The sequence below is a fragment of the Mustela putorius genome, unplaced genomic scaffold, assembly GCF_011764305.1.
Source record: "Mustela putorius furo isolate JIRA1106 unplaced genomic scaffold, ASM1176430v1.1 tig00000275_pilon_pilon_pilon, whole genome shotgun sequence".
NCBI classification, from domain to species: Eukaryota; Metazoa; Chordata; class Mammalia; order Carnivora; family Mustelidae; genus Mustela; species Mustela putorius.
In genome coordinates this window covers 20298157-20317074 of record NW_025421341.1, presented here as the reverse complement: position 1 = coordinate 20317074, position 18918 = coordinate 20298157, and the positions used below count along the sequence as shown (strand labels likewise).

Below are 18918 nucleotides of genomic sequence, written 5' to 3'. Positions count from 1 at the left end.
GCTATGTTATTTTATCACATGGCCTTTGTTGGTACCCGGGACCCTAAGCCAAATCAGGTGAAGTTCCGTACTTCACTTCCAGAACTATGTGAAGTTCCATACTTGGTTTCTGGAAGGTGACCAGATTTAAGTATGTAGAAATCAGTAGTTTTCTTAGAGGCCAGCAATATCAGTCTTAAAATACAATGGAAAAAGGATATAGTTTTTATAATAATAATAAAAATGGAACTACATGGTATAAACTTATCTCTAAACAACAAGAAATTTATTCCTGAAGAACAAGAAAAAAGAGTAAATAGATACAGGTCATAATCCTCAGTGGAGAGAATCAGTTTTATTAAAAATCATGGTTCTCTTTGTTTAATGGCAGAGGGTAGCTACACTTCTGCTGAGCGTAGGATAACATAGAGTTGTGAGATACTATGTTGTATGCTTGAAACTAATGAAATGTTGGGTGTCAGCTGTACTTTAATTAAAAAATTAATAAATAATAAAAAATACATAATATCAAGCTTCCCTAAACTAATGCATACATTTAATATAGTTTTGGAATTAAACACACTGATTCTAATGTTTGTCAGAGAAATTTTAATGCGAAAGCAGCCAACAAGTGTTGAAAAAGAATAATGGGGGAATTTGACCTTCCCAATATCAAAACATATTATAAATGTCATACTTATTTAGGGTATCTGGTGCTGACACTGGAACAGAATAAATTTAGTGGAGTAGAATGTACTCCTCTTTTTGTGCCATGTATGTATAAGGAGTTTAATAGGGAAAAATAAGATTTCAAATCTGCGAGGAAAGTCTTATGGCAATTGGCTGTTTAATTAGAAAAAAGCTAGGCCTCTTATCTCATATCACATTCAAAATAATTTTCACATATATTGAAGTGCTAAATGTACAAGCAAGTCCATTAAACTCTTCAAAGAAAAAGTTTTCTAATTTCTAAACTAGGTTTCATTGGCATTTTGATGTCTTTCTTTACAGAAATTTACTAGACAACCCCAAAAGACCCATATTTACCAACTTTTTTACAGATTGGGATTCTGCTGTATGTCTTTTTCTGCAGCTTGCTATGGCTATACCATGATATGTTCAACTAGATTCTACTGTTGCATATTTAGATTCCTTTTATATTTCTGATATTGTGGTAATTCTGTAGTGAACATCCCTGAACACAGATGTGCACTCTTGTGTCAGGAGTAACTTTCTAGAATTTTTGAAGTAAAATAGTTTTGCATATTAAGTTTTTGGAAGATACCGTTAAATCAGACATTTGATGGGCCATTTTAAGCGTGATGTTTGGATTTCTATTCTGTAAACTAAGAGGGGTTTTAAAAGATTTTAATCAAGGAGGTGATATGATTATATTTTTATTTTGGGGAGAGCACTCCCTTTGTTTATGTGAACTATACTATCTCTATTAACTGTATAAAATCAAAATTGAGAAGTTTAAGGAATATTTATCAGTTCAGTTAAAATAATAGTAATAAAGACATTACATGTTAACTTAATATTTTTAGTGAAAAGTTGCTATTCATTAAAAAGCAAAAGAAAACCACTTTTTGCACTTGCTTTATTTATGTCTTCATTCCATACGTTGCTGTATATTGTTTTGTTTAAATCATATGAGGAAATTGAGTTTCATGTACATGAACAGTTAGAAAAGGGAGCAGCATTTTAATGGTCTTTTTAGATAATTGTGGATGTTCTTCTTTGATATTTGACAAGTGGCTGTTTCTTAAAGATGGGTTGCAATGTGGATTGACCTCAAACCATGTCCATGAATCTTTCGTACTCTGTTACATGAAAACCACTAGTGTTTATTGCACTTTGATTAGATCTTTCACCCAAACATGATTTTGTGACATAAGTTATTGTTCTTTTGGGAAAAACTGGTCCACCGTGTTATGGAGAACTTCTAGGTGGTTACATATAATCCATTATACAATATCAAAAGATCACATTTGTGAGGAGTCCATGTTGGTGAGAAGTAGGAGCCCTTCTCATTCTGAACACCTGTGAACTCGAGTAGAGATCTAAGAGAAGACTTGCTAGATTCTACAACTAGAAAAGTGAACACTTTTTGCAGGAATGACAAGACAGAAAAACTCACCTCCAAAAAGAGAATAAGAGGCAGTACTGACCACCAGGAACCTAATCAGTATGAATATAATAAGTAATATGTCAGAGCTAGAGTTCAAAATAACGCTTATACTAATTGGGCTTGAAAAAAGCATAGAAGACACGAGAGAATCCTTTTCTGGAGAAAAAAGTGGACTAAAATCTAGTAAGTCAAAAATAAAAGGGGCTGTTAATGATATGCAATAAAAAATGGAGGCTAAATTTTTTAAGGTAGGATAAATGAAGCAGAAGAGAGAATTAGCGATACAGAAGACAAAATGATAGGGAATAAACAAGCTGTGAAAAAGAGAGATAAACAACTACTGGATCACGTGGGGGAGAATTTGAGAGATAAGTGATACCATAAAGCAAAACAATATTAGAATAGTTGGGATCTCAGAAGAAGAGGAAAGAGATGAGGGTGCAGAAGGTATATTGGAGCAAATTATAGCTGAGAACTTCCCTAATCTGGGGAAGGAAACACACATTCAAGTCCAGCAGACACAGGGAAGCCCCCTCAAAATCAATAGAAATAGATCAACACCTCAGTATATAACAGTGAATCTCGCACATCTCAGAGACAAAAAATGTCCTGAAAGCAGCCCCAGACGAGAGGTCGATAACCTACAAGGGTAGAAGCATTAGATGAGCAGCAGACCTATCCACAGAGACCTGGCAGGCCAGAAAGGATTGGAATGATACATTGAGGGTGCTAAGTGAGAACATGCAGTCAAGAATATTTTTTCAACAAGGATGTCATTCAAAATAGAAGGAAAGATAAAAAGCTTCCAGGACAAACAGAAACTAAAAGAATTTGTGATCACCAAACCAGCCCTGCAAGAAATATTAAAGGGGATCTTTTAAAGATCAAGATAGCTTAAAAGTGACACAGACCAGAAAGGAACAGAGTCAATATACAGAAACAGTGACTTTACAGGTAATACAATGCCACTAAATTGATATATTTCCATGGTTAATCTGTAAATGGGCTAAATGCCCCAATCAAAAGACACAGGGTATCAGGTTGGATAAAAAAGCAAGATCTGTCGATATGTTATCAGCAGGAGAGTCATTTTATACCCAAAGACACCTTCAGATTTAAAGTGAGGGGGGGAAAGTCATTCATTGTGCCAATGGACATCAAAAGAAAGCTGGGGTAGCAATCCTTATATCAAAGTAGATTTTAAACTGAAGACTGTAATAAAAGATGAGGAAGGTTGCTGATTATAATTAAAGGGCCTATCCAACAAGAAGCTCTAACAATTGTAAACATTTATACCCCTACATGGGAGCAGCCAATTATATAAGCCAATTAATAACAAAATAAAAAAATCAATAATAATAATAGTAGGGGATATTAATGCCCCCCCTCACTGTAATGGACAGATGACCCAAGCAGAAGATAAACAAGGAAACAAGGCTATGAATGACACACTAAACCAGCTGGACCTAACAGATCTATTCAAAACACTCCATCTTAAAGCAACAGAATATACATTCTTCCCAAGTGCTCACGGAACATTCCCCAGAATAGATCACATACCTGGTCACAAATCAGGACTCAACTAGTACCGGAAGCTAGGAGTCATTCCATGCATATTTTCAGACCCAATGCTTTGAAACTGGAACTTAATCACAAGTGGAAATTTGAAAAGAACTCAAAGACATGGAGGCTAAAGAGCATTCTACTAAAGAATGAATGGGTCAACCAGGAAATTAAAGAAGACTTTAAAAAATCATGGAAACAAATGAAAATGAAAACACAACTGTTCAAAATCCGTAGGATGCAGCGAAGATATTTCTAAGAGGGAAGTACATAGCACTACAGGCCTTTCTCAAGAAACAAGAAAGGTCTCAAGTATACAACCTAACCTTACACCTAAATTAGCTGGAGAAAGACCAACAAATAAAGCCTAAGCCCAGCAGAAGAGAAATAATAAAGATTATAACAGAAATCAATGAAATAGGAACAGTAAAACAGATCAACGAACCTAGGAGCTGGTTCTTTGAAAGAATTAATAAGATTGATAAAACCCTAGCCAGACTTATCAAAAAGAAAAGAGAAAGGACCCCAATAAATAAAATCATGAATGAAAGAGGTGAGGTCACAACCAATACCAAGGAAATACAAACAATTATAAGAATATATTATGAGCAACTATATGCCAACAAATTAGACAATCTTGGAGAAATGGATGCATTCCTAGCGACATATAAACTACCAAAACTGAACCAGAAAACCTGAGCAGACCCATAAGCAGCAAGGAAATTGAAGCAGTAATCAAAAATGTCTCAACAAACAAGAGCCCAGGGCCAGATGGCTTCTCAGGGAAATTCTACCAAACAGTTAAAAAGAATTAATGCATATTCTTCTGAAGCTGTTTCAGAAACTTGAGATGGAAGGAACACTTCCAAACTCCTTCTTTGAAGCCAGCATTACCTTGATCCCAAAGCCAGACAAAGACCCCATCAAAAAGGAGAACTACTGACCAATATCCCTGATGAACATGGATGCACAAATTCTCACCAAAAGACTAGCCAATAGGATCCAGCAGTATATTAAAAGGATTAGTCACCACGACCAAGTGGCATTTATTCCTGGGCTACAAGGTTGGTTCAACACCCACAAATCAATGTGATAACACTACATAAATAAAAGAAAGGACTAGAACCATATGATCCTGTCAATAGATGCAGAAAAGGCATTTGACAAAGTATAGCATTTTTTTTTTTTTTAGTAAAGCATCCTTTCTTGATCAAAACTCTTTACAGGGGAGGGATAGAGGGTACATACCTCAATATCATAAAAGCCATAATGAAAAACCCACAGCAAATATCATTCCCAGTGGGGGAAAACTGAGAGCTTGTCCCCTAAGGTCAGGAACAGGACATGGATGTCCATGCTCACCACTGCTGTTGAACATAGTACTACAAGTCCTAGCCTCAGCAATCAGACAACAAAAAATAAAAGGCATCGGAATTGGCAAAGAAGAAGTCAAACTCTCACTCTTTGCCGATGACATGATATTCTATGTGGAAAACCCAAAAGACTACTCCAAAACTGCTAGAATTCATACAGGAATTCAGTAAAGTGGTAGGTTATAAAATCCAAGCACAGGAATCAGTTGCATTTCTGTACACCAACAGTGAGACAGAAGAAAGAAGTTAAGGAGATGATCCCATTTCCAATTGCACCCCAAACTGTAAGATACCTAAGAATAAACCCAAGAGGCAAAGGGTCTGTATTCAGAAAACTGTAGAATACTCATGAAAAAAAAATTGAGGAAGACACAAAGAAGTGGAAAAATGTTCCATGCTCACGGATTAGAAGAACAAATATTGTTAAAATGTCCATGCTGCCTAGAACAAGCTACGTAATCAATGCAATTCCTATGAAAATATCATCACCTTTTTTTCATGGAACTGGCACAAATAATCCTAACATTTGTATGGAATAAAAAAAGACCCCAAATTGCCAAAGGAATGTTGAAAAAGAAAACCAAAGCAGATGGCATCATAATTCTGGACTTCAAGCATGATTACAAAGCTGTAATCATCAGGCTCCTGTAGTCTCCGTTCCTGGCCTTGCAGCCTGCAGGATCCTTGGCTAGATGCCAGCTTCATGTTCCATAGACACATCGACTACGTCAGGGGCAAAACCATAAAAGGCACATGGTGGTGTGGTGAGTGAGTTATGGTAGGTGCTGAGAGGTGTGCCAGGAACTGGGTGGTCTGGGAAAAATCAAGCACTGTGTTTGCTTTCAGTTCTTCACCACGTCTAGCTTATTTGACACTGTGTGGGCGCCTTCCTATCTCTCCACACCAGTCACGTTGTTTCAGCGGGCCTCAAATAGAAAAAGCGGTTAGTCATCTGTGATCTGTCAGGTTGCACACGGACTATAGGTTGTGTGTTACAGCTGTGTTTCGGGATGCGTTTCCTTGGGCAGGGGAGCAGCCCCAGGTGGGGAGTATCTGCTTTTCTGTGTGCATATGTATGCTTCCGTTTCCAGATCTCCTCGCTGGTCTGCTTCCTGCTGTCCCCTGCGGCTTCCTTCATCACCGGACAGTTGGTGGATGTGGACGGGGGCCAGTCCTTGTACACGCACATCTTCGATGTACCAGGTGGGCCCACAAGAAATGACCACCACTAACTTTGTGCCTTTTCAGCTTCAAGTTCTCAAAATCTCTTTCTTTTTGTAACATTTTATTTGTTTATTTGTGAGAGAGAAAGAAAGAGCACAAGCAGGGGGAGCTGCAGGCAGAGGAAGAAGGAGATGCAGGCTCCCCGCCGAGCAGGGTGCTTGATGTGGGACTTGATCCCAGGGCCCTGGGATCATGATCTGAGCTTAAGGCATATGCTTGATTTTCTGAGTCATGCAGGTGCACAGATTTTCAAAAAAAGTTTAAGCAGTTACAGAGAGGATTATGGTTTTCTCTCACGGGACATAAAAAATGTACAAAATGTTTATATTATTTTTTTTGTACATTTTTTGTTTTTTATTTTTTTATTTTTTTTTAAATTTTTTATTTTTTATAAACATATATTTTTATCCCCAGGGGTACAGGTCTGTGAATCACCAGGTTTACACACTTCACAGCACTCACCAAATCACATACCCTCCCCAATGTCCATAATCCCACCCCCTTCTCCCAAATCCCCTCCCCCCGGCAACCCTCAGTTTGTTTTGTGAGATTAAGAGTCACTTATGGTTTGTCTCCCTCCCAATCCCATCTTGTTTCATTTATTCTTCTACCCACTTAAGCCTCCATGTTGCATCACCACTTCCTCATATCAGGGAGATCATATGATAGTTGTCTTTCTCTGCTTGACTTATTTCAAAATGTTTATATTCTTAAAAGCATCTTTAAAGGAAATGTTCCTAAAGAAAATATCTAAATATTTTTTATCATAGCACATATTTATATATTTTAAGAAATTGCCTTGTGTATATAGGTTGGTGGATTTTTAACCTTGAAAAATATTCTTGATATGAATATATAAGGAGGAGATAGAAAAGAGGCAAGAGGTTGCCGTATTTTTAAGATTTAATTCCTCTTTGTTCCTCTAATAAGTGAGTTTTATATCTGAGCAGAAGACTCAGACCTACTAGATAGGGAAGGGTGCTACGGTACCATTTTACATTATCTTTGGGATATGTATTGAGTGAAACCGTAGGAATTTTCTATATTCAACCTTATTTTTCTTTTTTTTAAAATTTAACTTAATTTTTTTTCAGTGATCCATAATTCTTTGTTTATGTACCATACCCAGTACTCCATGCAATACGTGCCCTCTTTAATACCCACCACCGGGCTCACCCAACCCCCCCACCGCACTCCCCTCCAAAACCCTCAGTTTGTTTCTCAGAGTCCACAGTCTCTCATGGTTTGTCTCCCCCTCCAATTTCCCCCAACTCACTTTTCCTCTCTATCTCCCAGTGTCCTCCATGTTATTCCTTATGCTTCACAAGTAAGTGAAACCATATGATAATTGACTCTCTCTGCTTGACTTATTTCATTCAGCATAATCTCTTCCAGTCCTGTCCATGTTGATACAAAAGTTGGGTATTCATCCTTTCTGATGGAGGCAAAGTATTCCATTGTAGATATGGACCATATCTTCTTTATCTCTTCGTCTGTTGAAGGGCATCTCGGCTCTTTCTACAGTTTGGCGACTATGGCCATTGCTGCTATGAACATTGGGGTACAGATGGCCCTTCTTCTCACTACATCTGTATCTTTGTGGGAAACACCCAATAGTGCTTTTGCAGGGTCATAGGAAAGCTCGATTTTTAATTTCTTAAGGAATCTCCACACTGTTTTCCAAAGTGGCTGCACCAACTTGCCTTTCTACCAACAGTGTAAGAGGGTTCCCCTTTCTCCACATCCTCTCTAACACTTGTTGTTTCCGGTCTTATTAATTTTTGTCATTCTGACTGGTTGTTAGGTGGCATCTCCATGTGGTTTTGATTGGAATCTCCCTGATGGCTAATGACGATGAACATTTTTTCATGCGTCTGTTAGCCATTTGTATGTCTTCTTTGGAGAAGTGTCTGTTCATGTCTTCTGCCCATTTTTTGACGTGATTATCTGTTTTGTGTATGTTGAGTTTGAGGAGTTCTTTATAGATCTTGGATATCAGCCCTTTGTATGTAGTGTCGTGTGTGAATACCTTCTTCAACCACTTTTAATATACAAAACCAATAATTTCATGAGTCTCAGCCAAATATAGACATTGCACACAAATATAAAATTCAAAGCTATTCACACTGTTACTGAAGAGTGTTAAGTGGCTACTACCAAATCAAAGTGTGGTTGAGGTAAGGCATGTGTATTTTTTTTAAAGAGTTATTTATTTATTTATTTCAGTGAGAGAGAGAACACGGGAGAAGGGGCAGGCAGAAGGACAGGGAGAGAGAATCTCAAGCAGACTCTTTGCTGAGCATGGAGTCCAAAGCAGGGCTCCATCTCACGACCCTGAGATCAGACCTGAGCTGAAACCAAGGGTTGGACACTTAACCTACTGGGCCACTCCAGACTCCTGCATGTGTATTTCAGTTTCACATCAGGGACCGACGTTCACCCTACTCTTTTGTGTACTAACAGTCTACTCCAGGCTTCAGACCTTCTTTGCATTAATAAATGATACGTATAGGACTTCAATATTATTATTTTCCCCTCCTATATAGATTTCTTTACTAGTATTTACAAGTAACATCAATGTGGTGATGTGCAGAAGATATCGTGGTTTTCGTTTTTGTTTTAAATTTTATTTATTTATTTGATAGAGATCACAAGTAGGCAGAGAGGCAGGCAGAGAGAGAGAGAGGGAAGCAGGCTCCCCACTGAGCAGAGAGCCCAATGGCAGGCTGGATCCCAGGACCCTGGGATCATGACCCGAGTCAAAGGCAGAGGCTTTAACTCACTGAGCACCCAGGTGCCCCAGATATGATGGTTTTAAGGCACCTGGTTAGAAAGACAGAAACACCTCCATGCTGTACAATACCATTTTCAGATAGTAGTTAAAGTGGCCACTTCCCTCCCCGGCGGTGCTGAGGGTATTTATCGATTCCGTCTAGAAAGGGAAAGGAACTCCAGATAGCGGCTTCTCCCGGCCACCAGTGAAAGATTTTCCTTATTAATTCCAACGCTGTTTTGTTTTGTTTTGTTTTGTTTTTAAGATTTTATTTATTTATACTAGAGAGAGTGAGCAGGGGGAAGGGAGAGGGAGAATCTCCAAGCAGACTCCCTGCTGAGCCCAATGCTAGGCTCCATCTCAGGACCCTGAGATCATGACCTGAGCCAAAATCAAGAGTCGGACACTCACCCGACTGAGCCACCCAAGCGCCTCAAACACTGTATTTATTAGTGTAGAGATTTTTTTTTTTTTTAAGTTTTTGGTGAAATCAGCTACAGCAGTTTTTCAAGAATATTCTCCCTCCACCACCGAGGCATGCCTGGGGGGCTCAGTTGGTTAAGCAGCTGCCTTCAGCTCAAGTCATGATCCCAGGGTCCTGGGATGGAGTCTCACATCGGGCTCCCTGCACAGCGGGGAGTCTGCCTCTACCTCTGCCTGATCTGCTTGATGCTCCCCCTGCTTGTGCTCCCTCTCTCTGACAAATAAACAAAATCTTAAAAAAAAAAAAAAAAAAAAAGAATATACTTCTGCCCCGACCCCACCATGAGTGGGAATACTGAGCCTTTCGTCCTATGTTTTCTTGAAGATTGCCAGCCCAGGAGTGACAAGTCCTGGGAAAATTAATATCTGTAGGCTTCTATTTTCCTTTCTGTAAAGCAGGGTCACTTACAGCATTAATTGGGTAAACAGTTGGAAGCGTTAAATTAGATAATGCACATTTAAAGCCTTGCGTCAGATAGCATGTTTTTAGCTGTAGCTCATACTGACCTGAGCAGGAAAGGCATTTATTGGCCCGTAAATAAATGGTCTGCTAGACTTAAATTATCCCCTCATTGAGCTCTTTGGGGGCAATGTTTTTTTTTTTTTTTCTTTTCCCTCTGTTTTTGCTTCTGTGGTGTTGGCTTTCTCTTAAAACGGACTCTCCTGGTTGCAGAACGGCTGCCTGTCCTCTGAAAGCCCCATGCTTCTTTTTCCCCAGCCTGCTGGACAGAGAGAAGGGAGTGGAATGACGTTTTATAGCATTTCAGGCAGAATTCTCAGACCTACTCTGTTTTGGACCAGCTGACGTGTTTAGCTCTCACCAACCAGTAGCCAGAGGCATGACTTAGCTCGGTCAGAGATCAAAGTGGGGCCACTTCCCCAGAAACTCATGGATTTCCCCAGTGCAGGTGGAGGCTCTTGGAAAGAGAGGATGAGGGACTGGATGCTGGACAGGCAGCTGTGTGTGCCCGGTACAAATTAAGTACACGGCTTTAAAGTCATCCTGGTTCCTAAGGAAATAGTACGTGTGGAACGGCTGCGGTGCGCCGAGCACTCTGCATAGGCCGTCACATTTAATTTTCACAACTTTAGAAGAGCAGATGTTGTTAGCAACCCCCCCCCCCCGCCCCAGGAAAACAGGCTCAGGAGGAGGAACCTCTCCAAATTTGGAAATGCTGGTACCTGGCAGGGCTGGGATTCCAAACCAGGATTTTCTCAGGACCTTTGCCAGTTGTCCTAATGATTTCTTTTTTCTTGCTGAGAAAAGAAAAGGGTTGAACCAGGGAAAATAAGAAGGGAGTCTTCTGGAAACTAAGATGATGAAGGAGGTTAATAGATTTACGCTTGATGTGAGCTTTTCCGCTTACTCACCAGACCACGACAACTGGCCTGATGGAGCAGGGGACCTTTCTGTCGTCAAACAGATGAAGGAGGATTTCAAGAGTAAAAGCAAGCTCTAAGCTAAGGAAACTACACGTGTCTTTTGTCTCCAAATGCCTTAATATCTCAAGAATGCACTTTGGTACTTTCCAGGAGCTGATAATATGAAGGGAACTATCACTTTCTGCCTTTTAATGTTATCAGTCATGCCTATGCAAAAACTGTTCTTGAAATAATGCATGTTTAAGCCCCAAACAACACTGTTTAGCCTGTGATTAAAGATTTCTGTTTTAGGAATGGGGCTTAACATACTTTATGATGATGCCTTTCATTTCTAAGCAAGCTAATTGAAAAATGAAATCATTTCAAATTAATAATAGAGGTATTATGATCTTCCAAAAAGGTTTTAATATTTGGTTGTAAAGGTAGGCAGTAAACCTGGCCTCTGGATGATTCTTAAAACTCTGTATATAGAAGATATACAGTGTATAGAGATAGACAGTGATTCATGTCTCATGGTGGGTATCATGCTTTTGGAGCCATAAGGCTTTATGATAATAGTCGATAATGATTTGTTTTGTTCATGAAGTTAGATTTGCATAAAGCCTCTTGAATCAGAAGAGAAGTAGAGTCATGTGCAGCATTTCTTGGAAGTATTTCATTTGTGTCTTGATTTCCAATCTAAAGTATTCCCTTTATTTCATGTTTCTCTTTTTGTATGCAAAACAAGAATTTTAAATGAAAGGTTATGCAAATTAGGGTTCAATATCCTACCTTCACTTGACTTTTTTGGGCAATGATCCCAACTTCTGAAATGCCTTTTATAAATTATGTACATTCATTTTTTGTATTAATTAAACATCTTTTAATTGACTTATTCCCTCTTGAAGTCAAGTAGATATTTTCTTTTCTTTATTCTCAGTGCGAAGTACAGATCTTCTTGGCTTAAAAAGGGGTCATGTCCTGATAACCCCATTGTTAGTTGATAATATCATTAAGTCAAAAATGCATTTAATGCACCCAGCTTATTGAAAATCAGTCATTTGGCCTCGTCTCCCTTCAACATGCCCAGAACACTTACGCTAGCCAACAGTTGGTCAAGATCATCTCACACAAAGCCGACGTTACACTGAAGTGTTGAATATCTCATGTAATTTAGTGAATACTGTGCTGAAAGTGAAAACCAGAACGGTTGTATGGGTGCAGAATGGTCTGCAATTCCTGCTGAAAGTCTTTTCGCTTTCACACCACAGTGAAGTTGAAAAATCTCATCAAACCATCGTTAAGTTGCTGACAGCTATATGTAATTTTCCATGCCCCGGAAGTGACCCACAAATCTGCCATTTTATGAGGCTCCCACATGGGGCCAGGACCAGGGTGAGGCTAACTAGATGCCTGGAAGGGGTTGGGCAGCATGAAAGAGATGCTCTCTAATGGGTGAGCCCAAGTGCAGAGTCGCCCCTGAGAGGACACACACAACTGTACATTTTGTGTCCGTGCTATTCAGAGCGAAAGATCAGAAATCTTTTCCTTCTAGAAAACACTTGAAAATGGCCTTCTGGACACGATAATATCGTAGTTGTTAAGCGTTCAAGCCACAGGTTAACCCTAACATTGGTTGGTGTGGAAGACAAAGAGGCAGGGAGGGCTTCCTTTTCAAATTTCCTCATGCCCATAACCGAAAACAACCCCACAATTCTCCATGATGTTGTCGCATGTTTATTTCTATGTAAGGCATGGAGGCCACCCCACATAGCATGAGACGTAACTACCACTCCTCATTAGATCTTCTTGTTAGCTTAATGATTGGACAGCTGACCATTATCTATGTTCTAGGATCATAAGTCTACTCCCCAGGACTTCTGTACATTTCATGATAGTGTCCTCTCAATAATGTTCTCTTGCTACTACACTTAGGAAATTTGGTTATAGACTGAATATTCCTGAATAAGTTTAATCATTCAATAATTTTAAGCCCCTGTGTGCTCAGCATCATGTTAAGAATTGGGTGTGCAGGGGCACCTGGGTGGCTCAGTGGGTTAAAGCCTCTGCCTTTGGCTCCAGTCATGATCTCAGGGTCCTGGGATTGAGCCCCACATTGAGCGCTCTGCTCAGCAGGGAGCCTGTTTCCCCCTCTCTCTGCCTGTCGCTCTGCTTACTTGTGATCTCTGTCAAATAAATAACATCTTAAAAAGAAAAAAAAAGTATTGGGTGTACAATTTTGAAAAAAAAAAAAAAACAAAACAACAACAACCAAAGCCACACTGACCTTGCCCCCCAACAGAGGTTACAAGAGTAAGAGAGAGAGAGAAACATTAATCAAGCCACATAGAAATTTAAGCCTCCCTAAGTGCTCTAAGTGCCATAAAACGTAAGGTCATGGTGCTAAAGGCATATACCAGGAAGAAAAAGATATCAAGAGGAAAAAACAACTCTGTTAATTGAGTTAAAAGAGTGGACATTCTCCCCCACCCACATGCCTCTCCTTTTGTTCATGGCTTATGTTAGTTCAGGTCCTCTGGGAAGCAGGTGCCAAGACAGAATGAGATGTGCGTGAGACTTGGGGGATATGGCTGCAGAGGCGGGGAGCCCCAGAAGACTGCGGCGACCTTCAGACCGTGGAGCAAGTGTGACACCCGTGAAAGAGGGACAAAGACAGGAGTGAGCAGGAGGCAGAGGGAAGGTTTGCTGCATGTGCACATTCACACCACGGTGGGGCCTGGGGGTACCCGGAGACACTTGGTAGATGACCTGGGTTCCACATGGTCACTCTTGTCCTCACTGTCTAGGAGTAGCTCTGCTCCTCCTGCTGGCCCGGGATACTCCTTTTTTCATCAGCTCGTGCCTGCACACAGGCAGGCCAATGGTCCCTGAACTCGGCCATAGTTCATAGTTGGCAAGAATGCCTTGCTTTGGAACCAGGACTTCCAATGCTACAAGATTCAGAAATGGATGGGAAGTACCAAGTCCCACGGTGGAGCTTTGGAAGTGTTGGTAAGTAGGACCACTCTCTCTTCCACTCACTGGTTCCCAGAAATGCTCCCGAAGACTTTGGGGAAAGGCATCCTGACAGATGGTACTCCAACCTTTCAGAAGGATGCTGGCACTTAGGCTGTGCATTGGTTGTTCTAGTCCTCTGTGGAGCTGGCTCCTTCTAGAAGCATTGTGTGTGCAATGACTGATGGTTTCAAGGTCAGGGACCCAGTCTCACACATTTTCCTGGGAAGTGGGTCACCTGATTGCATGCTGATGCTTGGGATTCCGTGCCTGTGGATCAGTCTGTGTATAAGCCCCAGGAGACTGGTGTCTGAGTCCCTGCGAGCAGGAATGGTAAACTCTCACCTGGATTCAGTATCTCGCACTATGAGCTACCACAGGGGATGGGAGCGATGAGAGATTGGCTAATAGGAAGTAAGGAGAACTGTAAAGAATAATGGAATAAGGGCACCTGCCTGGCTCAGTTGATAGAGCACAAAACTCTTGATCTCAGAGTGGTGGGTTCCAGCCTCACATTAGGCACAGTGCTTACTGAAAAAACCAGTAAGGGAAAAGCAGATATAAAAAGGAACTACTAATATACTAGGGCCGAGATGGCAATTAACTGTTGCCCACGGCCAAAGGGTTGCATTTTGAAGCTGCCACATGCCTATATCCCGTGACCACCAGCCCCTTTTATTTTCAACACTATCCCAAAAGCTTGGCTCAAAAAAGTGTCACCTTGTGGTTAATTGTGGAACAGGAGCCTCTCTGGACAGGGCCTTCTTGGGAAGCCAAGACTTGCCTGCAAAGTTTCCACTTGAGCTCTAATGTCTTCTAGTATTTCTTCTGCACTCCTCCTTTACAAGGGTTTCACTTTGATGAGGAGGACAAAGGCAAGAAAGATGTTTTTTAAATGAAACTTAGAGCTTGCAGTCCAGGGATATTCGTTAAAGACTAGAAGCAACGTTATCTTGATGATAGCTAGATCTTCACAGTCCTGTAAGACCCTGCTTTGCGCATACAGAAATTCCTTAGAAACCTGTTATCTCTACCTCCCCTCCCTCCACAAACGTAAAATATATAGTCAGTCACCCCCACACTCAGGTGCAGCTCATCGGCCTACGGAGCCTGTCCCCCTACTATAATAAAATCACCTTTTTTGGACCAAAAACCTCTCAAGAATTCTTCCTTGGCCGTTTGCTTATTGAACCAAACTTCAAATCACATCCACTTCCCTGAAGTGTTGAAATTTGAACAACTGGCAGGAAGATTTGAAACCATAATCCAGAAAAGTGTATTCGAGTAAAAGCGGGTGAACATCCAGCGCTTGTTTTATGACAATTATCCCAAGGAATATCGAAATTTCTGCTTATCCAAAGGGATGTTTGGAATCCCGCGGGCAATGCTCTGATTTGCTTGGTAACCAGCGCCCCCTGTCGGTTCGTGTCTGCTCTGCCCCAAGCCGCGCCTCCGCCCAGTTTTCTCAGCTGGGCGTGGACCAGAGGCATGTCTGTCCTCTGCCCCGGTGGGAGTCAGATCCTGCGGACCGCAAGTCCTAACACTGTCCGCATCGGGGCTGCATCGCGGGGGGTGTTCTTACTCCTCTCATCGAGCGAGCCCGCCTATACCTCTTTACCATCTGCAGCCTCCAAACTTGGTCTTCTGGAGCTTGTCCGTTCTCTCCTGATTGACGCCACTTTGCAGACGTTAACAACAACCTGTCTGCTCACAGGCACCCTTACATCCTCTCCCCCTGTTTATTCTGCCCTTTCCTGCCCGTTCCTACAGAGCGCTCCGTGGGCTCTCTCCTTCCATGAGTTAGGGCTCTTAGTCTCTGCTGGCGTCCAACTGCCTGGTTTCCAATTCCAGCTTCTACCACTGACTCTTGTCACGGCTTTGAGACAATTGCGAGGTTAGAATATGGACTGGATATTAGCCTATGTTATGCAAGAGATACTTGTCATTCGATGTGATAATAACAGGGCAGTTACTTTTTTTTTTTTTTTTTTTTTTAATGTCCTTCCCTATTAGGAAAGAAACGGTATTTGGGATTTGGTTTTAAATACTCCAGTTTAAAGAAAAGTGGGGTAGGGGATGGGAGGAAGTGGAAGGAGATTGGAAGCATGATAGTAATTGTTTAGGCCACTGACAGATAATTATATATTGGTTAATTCTATTCTTATCTCTACATTTGGGTAAGTTTGGAAATTCCTCAAATAAAAAAAAATTTGCAAAATAAAAATGGTCTCACTCATTACTTGGATAGTGGGTAACATGGTCAAGAATTAGTTGGTTGTAAAGAAAGGGGAGAAACAGGAGAGAGTTTGCAGTTACATCCAATGGTTCTTGGGGGTACATGGGTATGGCAGAGAGAGGAAAAGACCAGGTTCCAAGGAGCATATGTATTTGGTGGTATAAAATTATTGCCTCTTAACCTGAATTCTGTCCTGCAGGCACTGGGCACAACACGAAGTTCTGGCCAGCCTCCCATCCTGGTTGGTTAGCATTACCAGTTAGTCAGGCCCAGCACAAACCAGTTAGGTAAAGATGTAGAGTAGCAGGAAAGGGACAATGGTCCAGTTATTCCAGTGACATTGATATAGTTGAGTTCATACACTTCAATGGGGAAATTATATCCAATTGGTAAATTTGGAAAAACTCAAATAGCCAAAGCAAGACCAATATTCCTTGGTTTTCTTGACTATTTGGACCATGAAGCTTGTTTTCATCTGTATAGACTGAGTCACAAATATAGTTAGAATTTGTAGTTTTAAGTATAACCCAACAGAATTACCTTTTTTCAGATACTAATAATTACCATAAACTCAGGTAATAAAGATTTCTTTAAAAAAAATAATAAGGTCATTTCTATAGGTGATTAGGTGATTTGGAGTAATTGTCAGAATTTCTTACCCTTTAATTTTAGCCTCTAAAGTAAAGGCTGTATGTACCAAAGCTGATTTTGTTAAATTTCTTTAGCTTCTTGTTTTCAGATGAGCTGAAAACAGAAGACTCGTCTATTTCTTCCCCCTGGGAAGATTTCCAAGTGAGGCATTGAGTCTGGATTGGGGGTTGGTGGGACTGACCATGGTGGGGAGGGAGAAGGAGCAACCCTTCTCTTCTGTGTTGTTGGGATGGAGATTGGGGAATTGTGGAGGATGGATGCCTTCATTGGATCCTCATTAGTTCTTACTATTTTACTTGGAGGAATAAAATGGAGAGGATTTCAGTAAGACACAGAAGAGAATATTTTGTTGAGCAAGCAAAGCATGTGTGGATAGAAATGGGCTTTGTGTTGGCTTGGGAGTTCAAATTGGAGAGCAGAAACATACTGCCCACAGAGCTATAGAACCAATACGCCGTAGGTAATGAGAACTATCATTTATTGAGTGATTACGACATGCCAGATAGTGCCAAACACTTTCCATGCATGATGTCATCTTACCCTTACAAAGACCACATGCGGTAGGTTTCATCACTAGCAGCATTTATAGTTGGGGAAACCTGCACAAACAGGCCCAATGCCTTGCTCCAGATCTTACCTACTGAATGCAGAAGTGGGATTTGAGCTGAAAGAGTCTAACTGTAGAGCCGGTGACCAATGTGATATCCTGAGAGAGACAGACTCTCACCAAGGCATCGAGAGATAACACAAACATTTTTGTTAATGGAACCATTCAAACATTCACTAGAGAGAAGAGTATCATAATATCCATTACCCAGATTTAATTTTTTTAAAAATATTTTATTTATATATTTGACAGAGAGAGATGACAAGTAGGCAGAGAGGCAGGCAGAGAGAGAGAGAGGAGGAAGCAGGCTCCCTGCTGAGTAGAGGGCCCGATGCGGGACTCGATCCCAGGACCCTGAGATCATGACCTGAGCCGAAGGCAACAGCTTAACCCACTGAGCCACCCAGGTGCCCCCCCAGATTTAATTATGATGTATGTTTTTCCAAACTTGTTTATCTCCCCTACTTGATTGCTAAGTATCTTAGAGTAAATTCCAAAATTCCCTGTCATTTCACAGCAATTATTCATTTTAACGTGGTTTAAAATACAAATGTGAGCAGAAAACATGCAGCCCTCCAAAGTGGGAGAGTGATCCATCATCCAGTGTAGAAACTGGTCATAAGACACACACCCCACTCACAGGTTACAAACATTTGCTTGGCTCAGTGTGTACACATTGGCTGTGGAAAAGGGTGCATCAGACTTTCAGAACTGAATTCGTTAAAGCAACTCCCTTCCCTCCAAGTCCATGTGCAAAAAAGAATCTAAGATATCTGATTTTCTGTGCAGTTTTGCCTAAGCGGAAATAATGGGCTGCTCTGGCACCTCAGAATGTCGAGCCACTGTGAGACTTTTGTGTTAGCCTAGACCACATGCTTTAATTCCCAGTGGGTTTATGAGCGTGAGCCAGTATCCCTGAGTTCTGAGAACTTTGGAGAGAGCAATAATAAGATCGAGTTTTTATTTTTATTTATTTATTTATTTATTTATTATTATTATCTTTTTAAAAATATTTTATTTATTTATTTGACAGAGCACAAGCAGGAGCGGCAGGCAGAGGGAGAGGGAGAAACAGGCTGTCCACTGAGCAGTGAGCCTGACCAGGGCTCAATCCCAGGACCCTGGGATCATGACCTGAGCTGAAGACAGAAGCTTAATGGATTGAACCATGTAGGAGCCCCAAGTTTGATTCTTTAGACATGCAAACCCAAATGCCAGCCTCCAGGATGTAGGGAGTGTTTATTACACTTTCTGCCTATTCTAAATCATTTGCCTTTGTTGCCCTAACTCAGCAGCCTGATCCTTCTTAAATTACCACGAAGCTACCTTCATCCTATTATTTTATTTTCTTTTAAAAAAGATTTTATAGTATTTATTCGATAGATCACCCGTAGGCAGAGAGGCAGGTAGAGAGAGAGAGAGAGAGAGAAGCAGGCTCTCTGCTACGCAGAGAGCCCGATGCAGGGCTCCATTCCAGGACCCTGAGATCATGACCTGAGCTGAAGGCAGAGGTTTAACCCA

The 18918-nt window shown here is 40.9% G+C and overlaps 1 protein-coding gene across 3 annotated transcripts in view; it reads left to right on the top strand.

Moving 5' to 3' along the window:
• LOC101679986 (peroxisomal trans-2-enoyl-CoA reductase) overlaps positions 1-15056 on the top strand; it is a 52986-nt gene extending 37930 nt beyond the window's left edge. For 2 of the 3 annotated variants that reach the window (XM_045078721.1, XM_045078722.1), the window contains 2 exons: positions 6138-6249; positions 10901-11779. In XM_045078721.1, the coding sequence (XP_044934656.1) occupies positions 6138-6249; positions 10901-10986 (198 nt within the window). In that variant the 3' untranslated portion in view covers positions 10987-11779. Of the gene's footprint in view, positions 1-6137; positions 6250-10900; positions 11780-13414 lie in introns of those variants that run through there. The other variant, XM_045078723.1, reaches the window with a different exon arrangement.
• The last annotated feature ends 3862 nt before the right edge of the window (positions 15057-18918 follow it).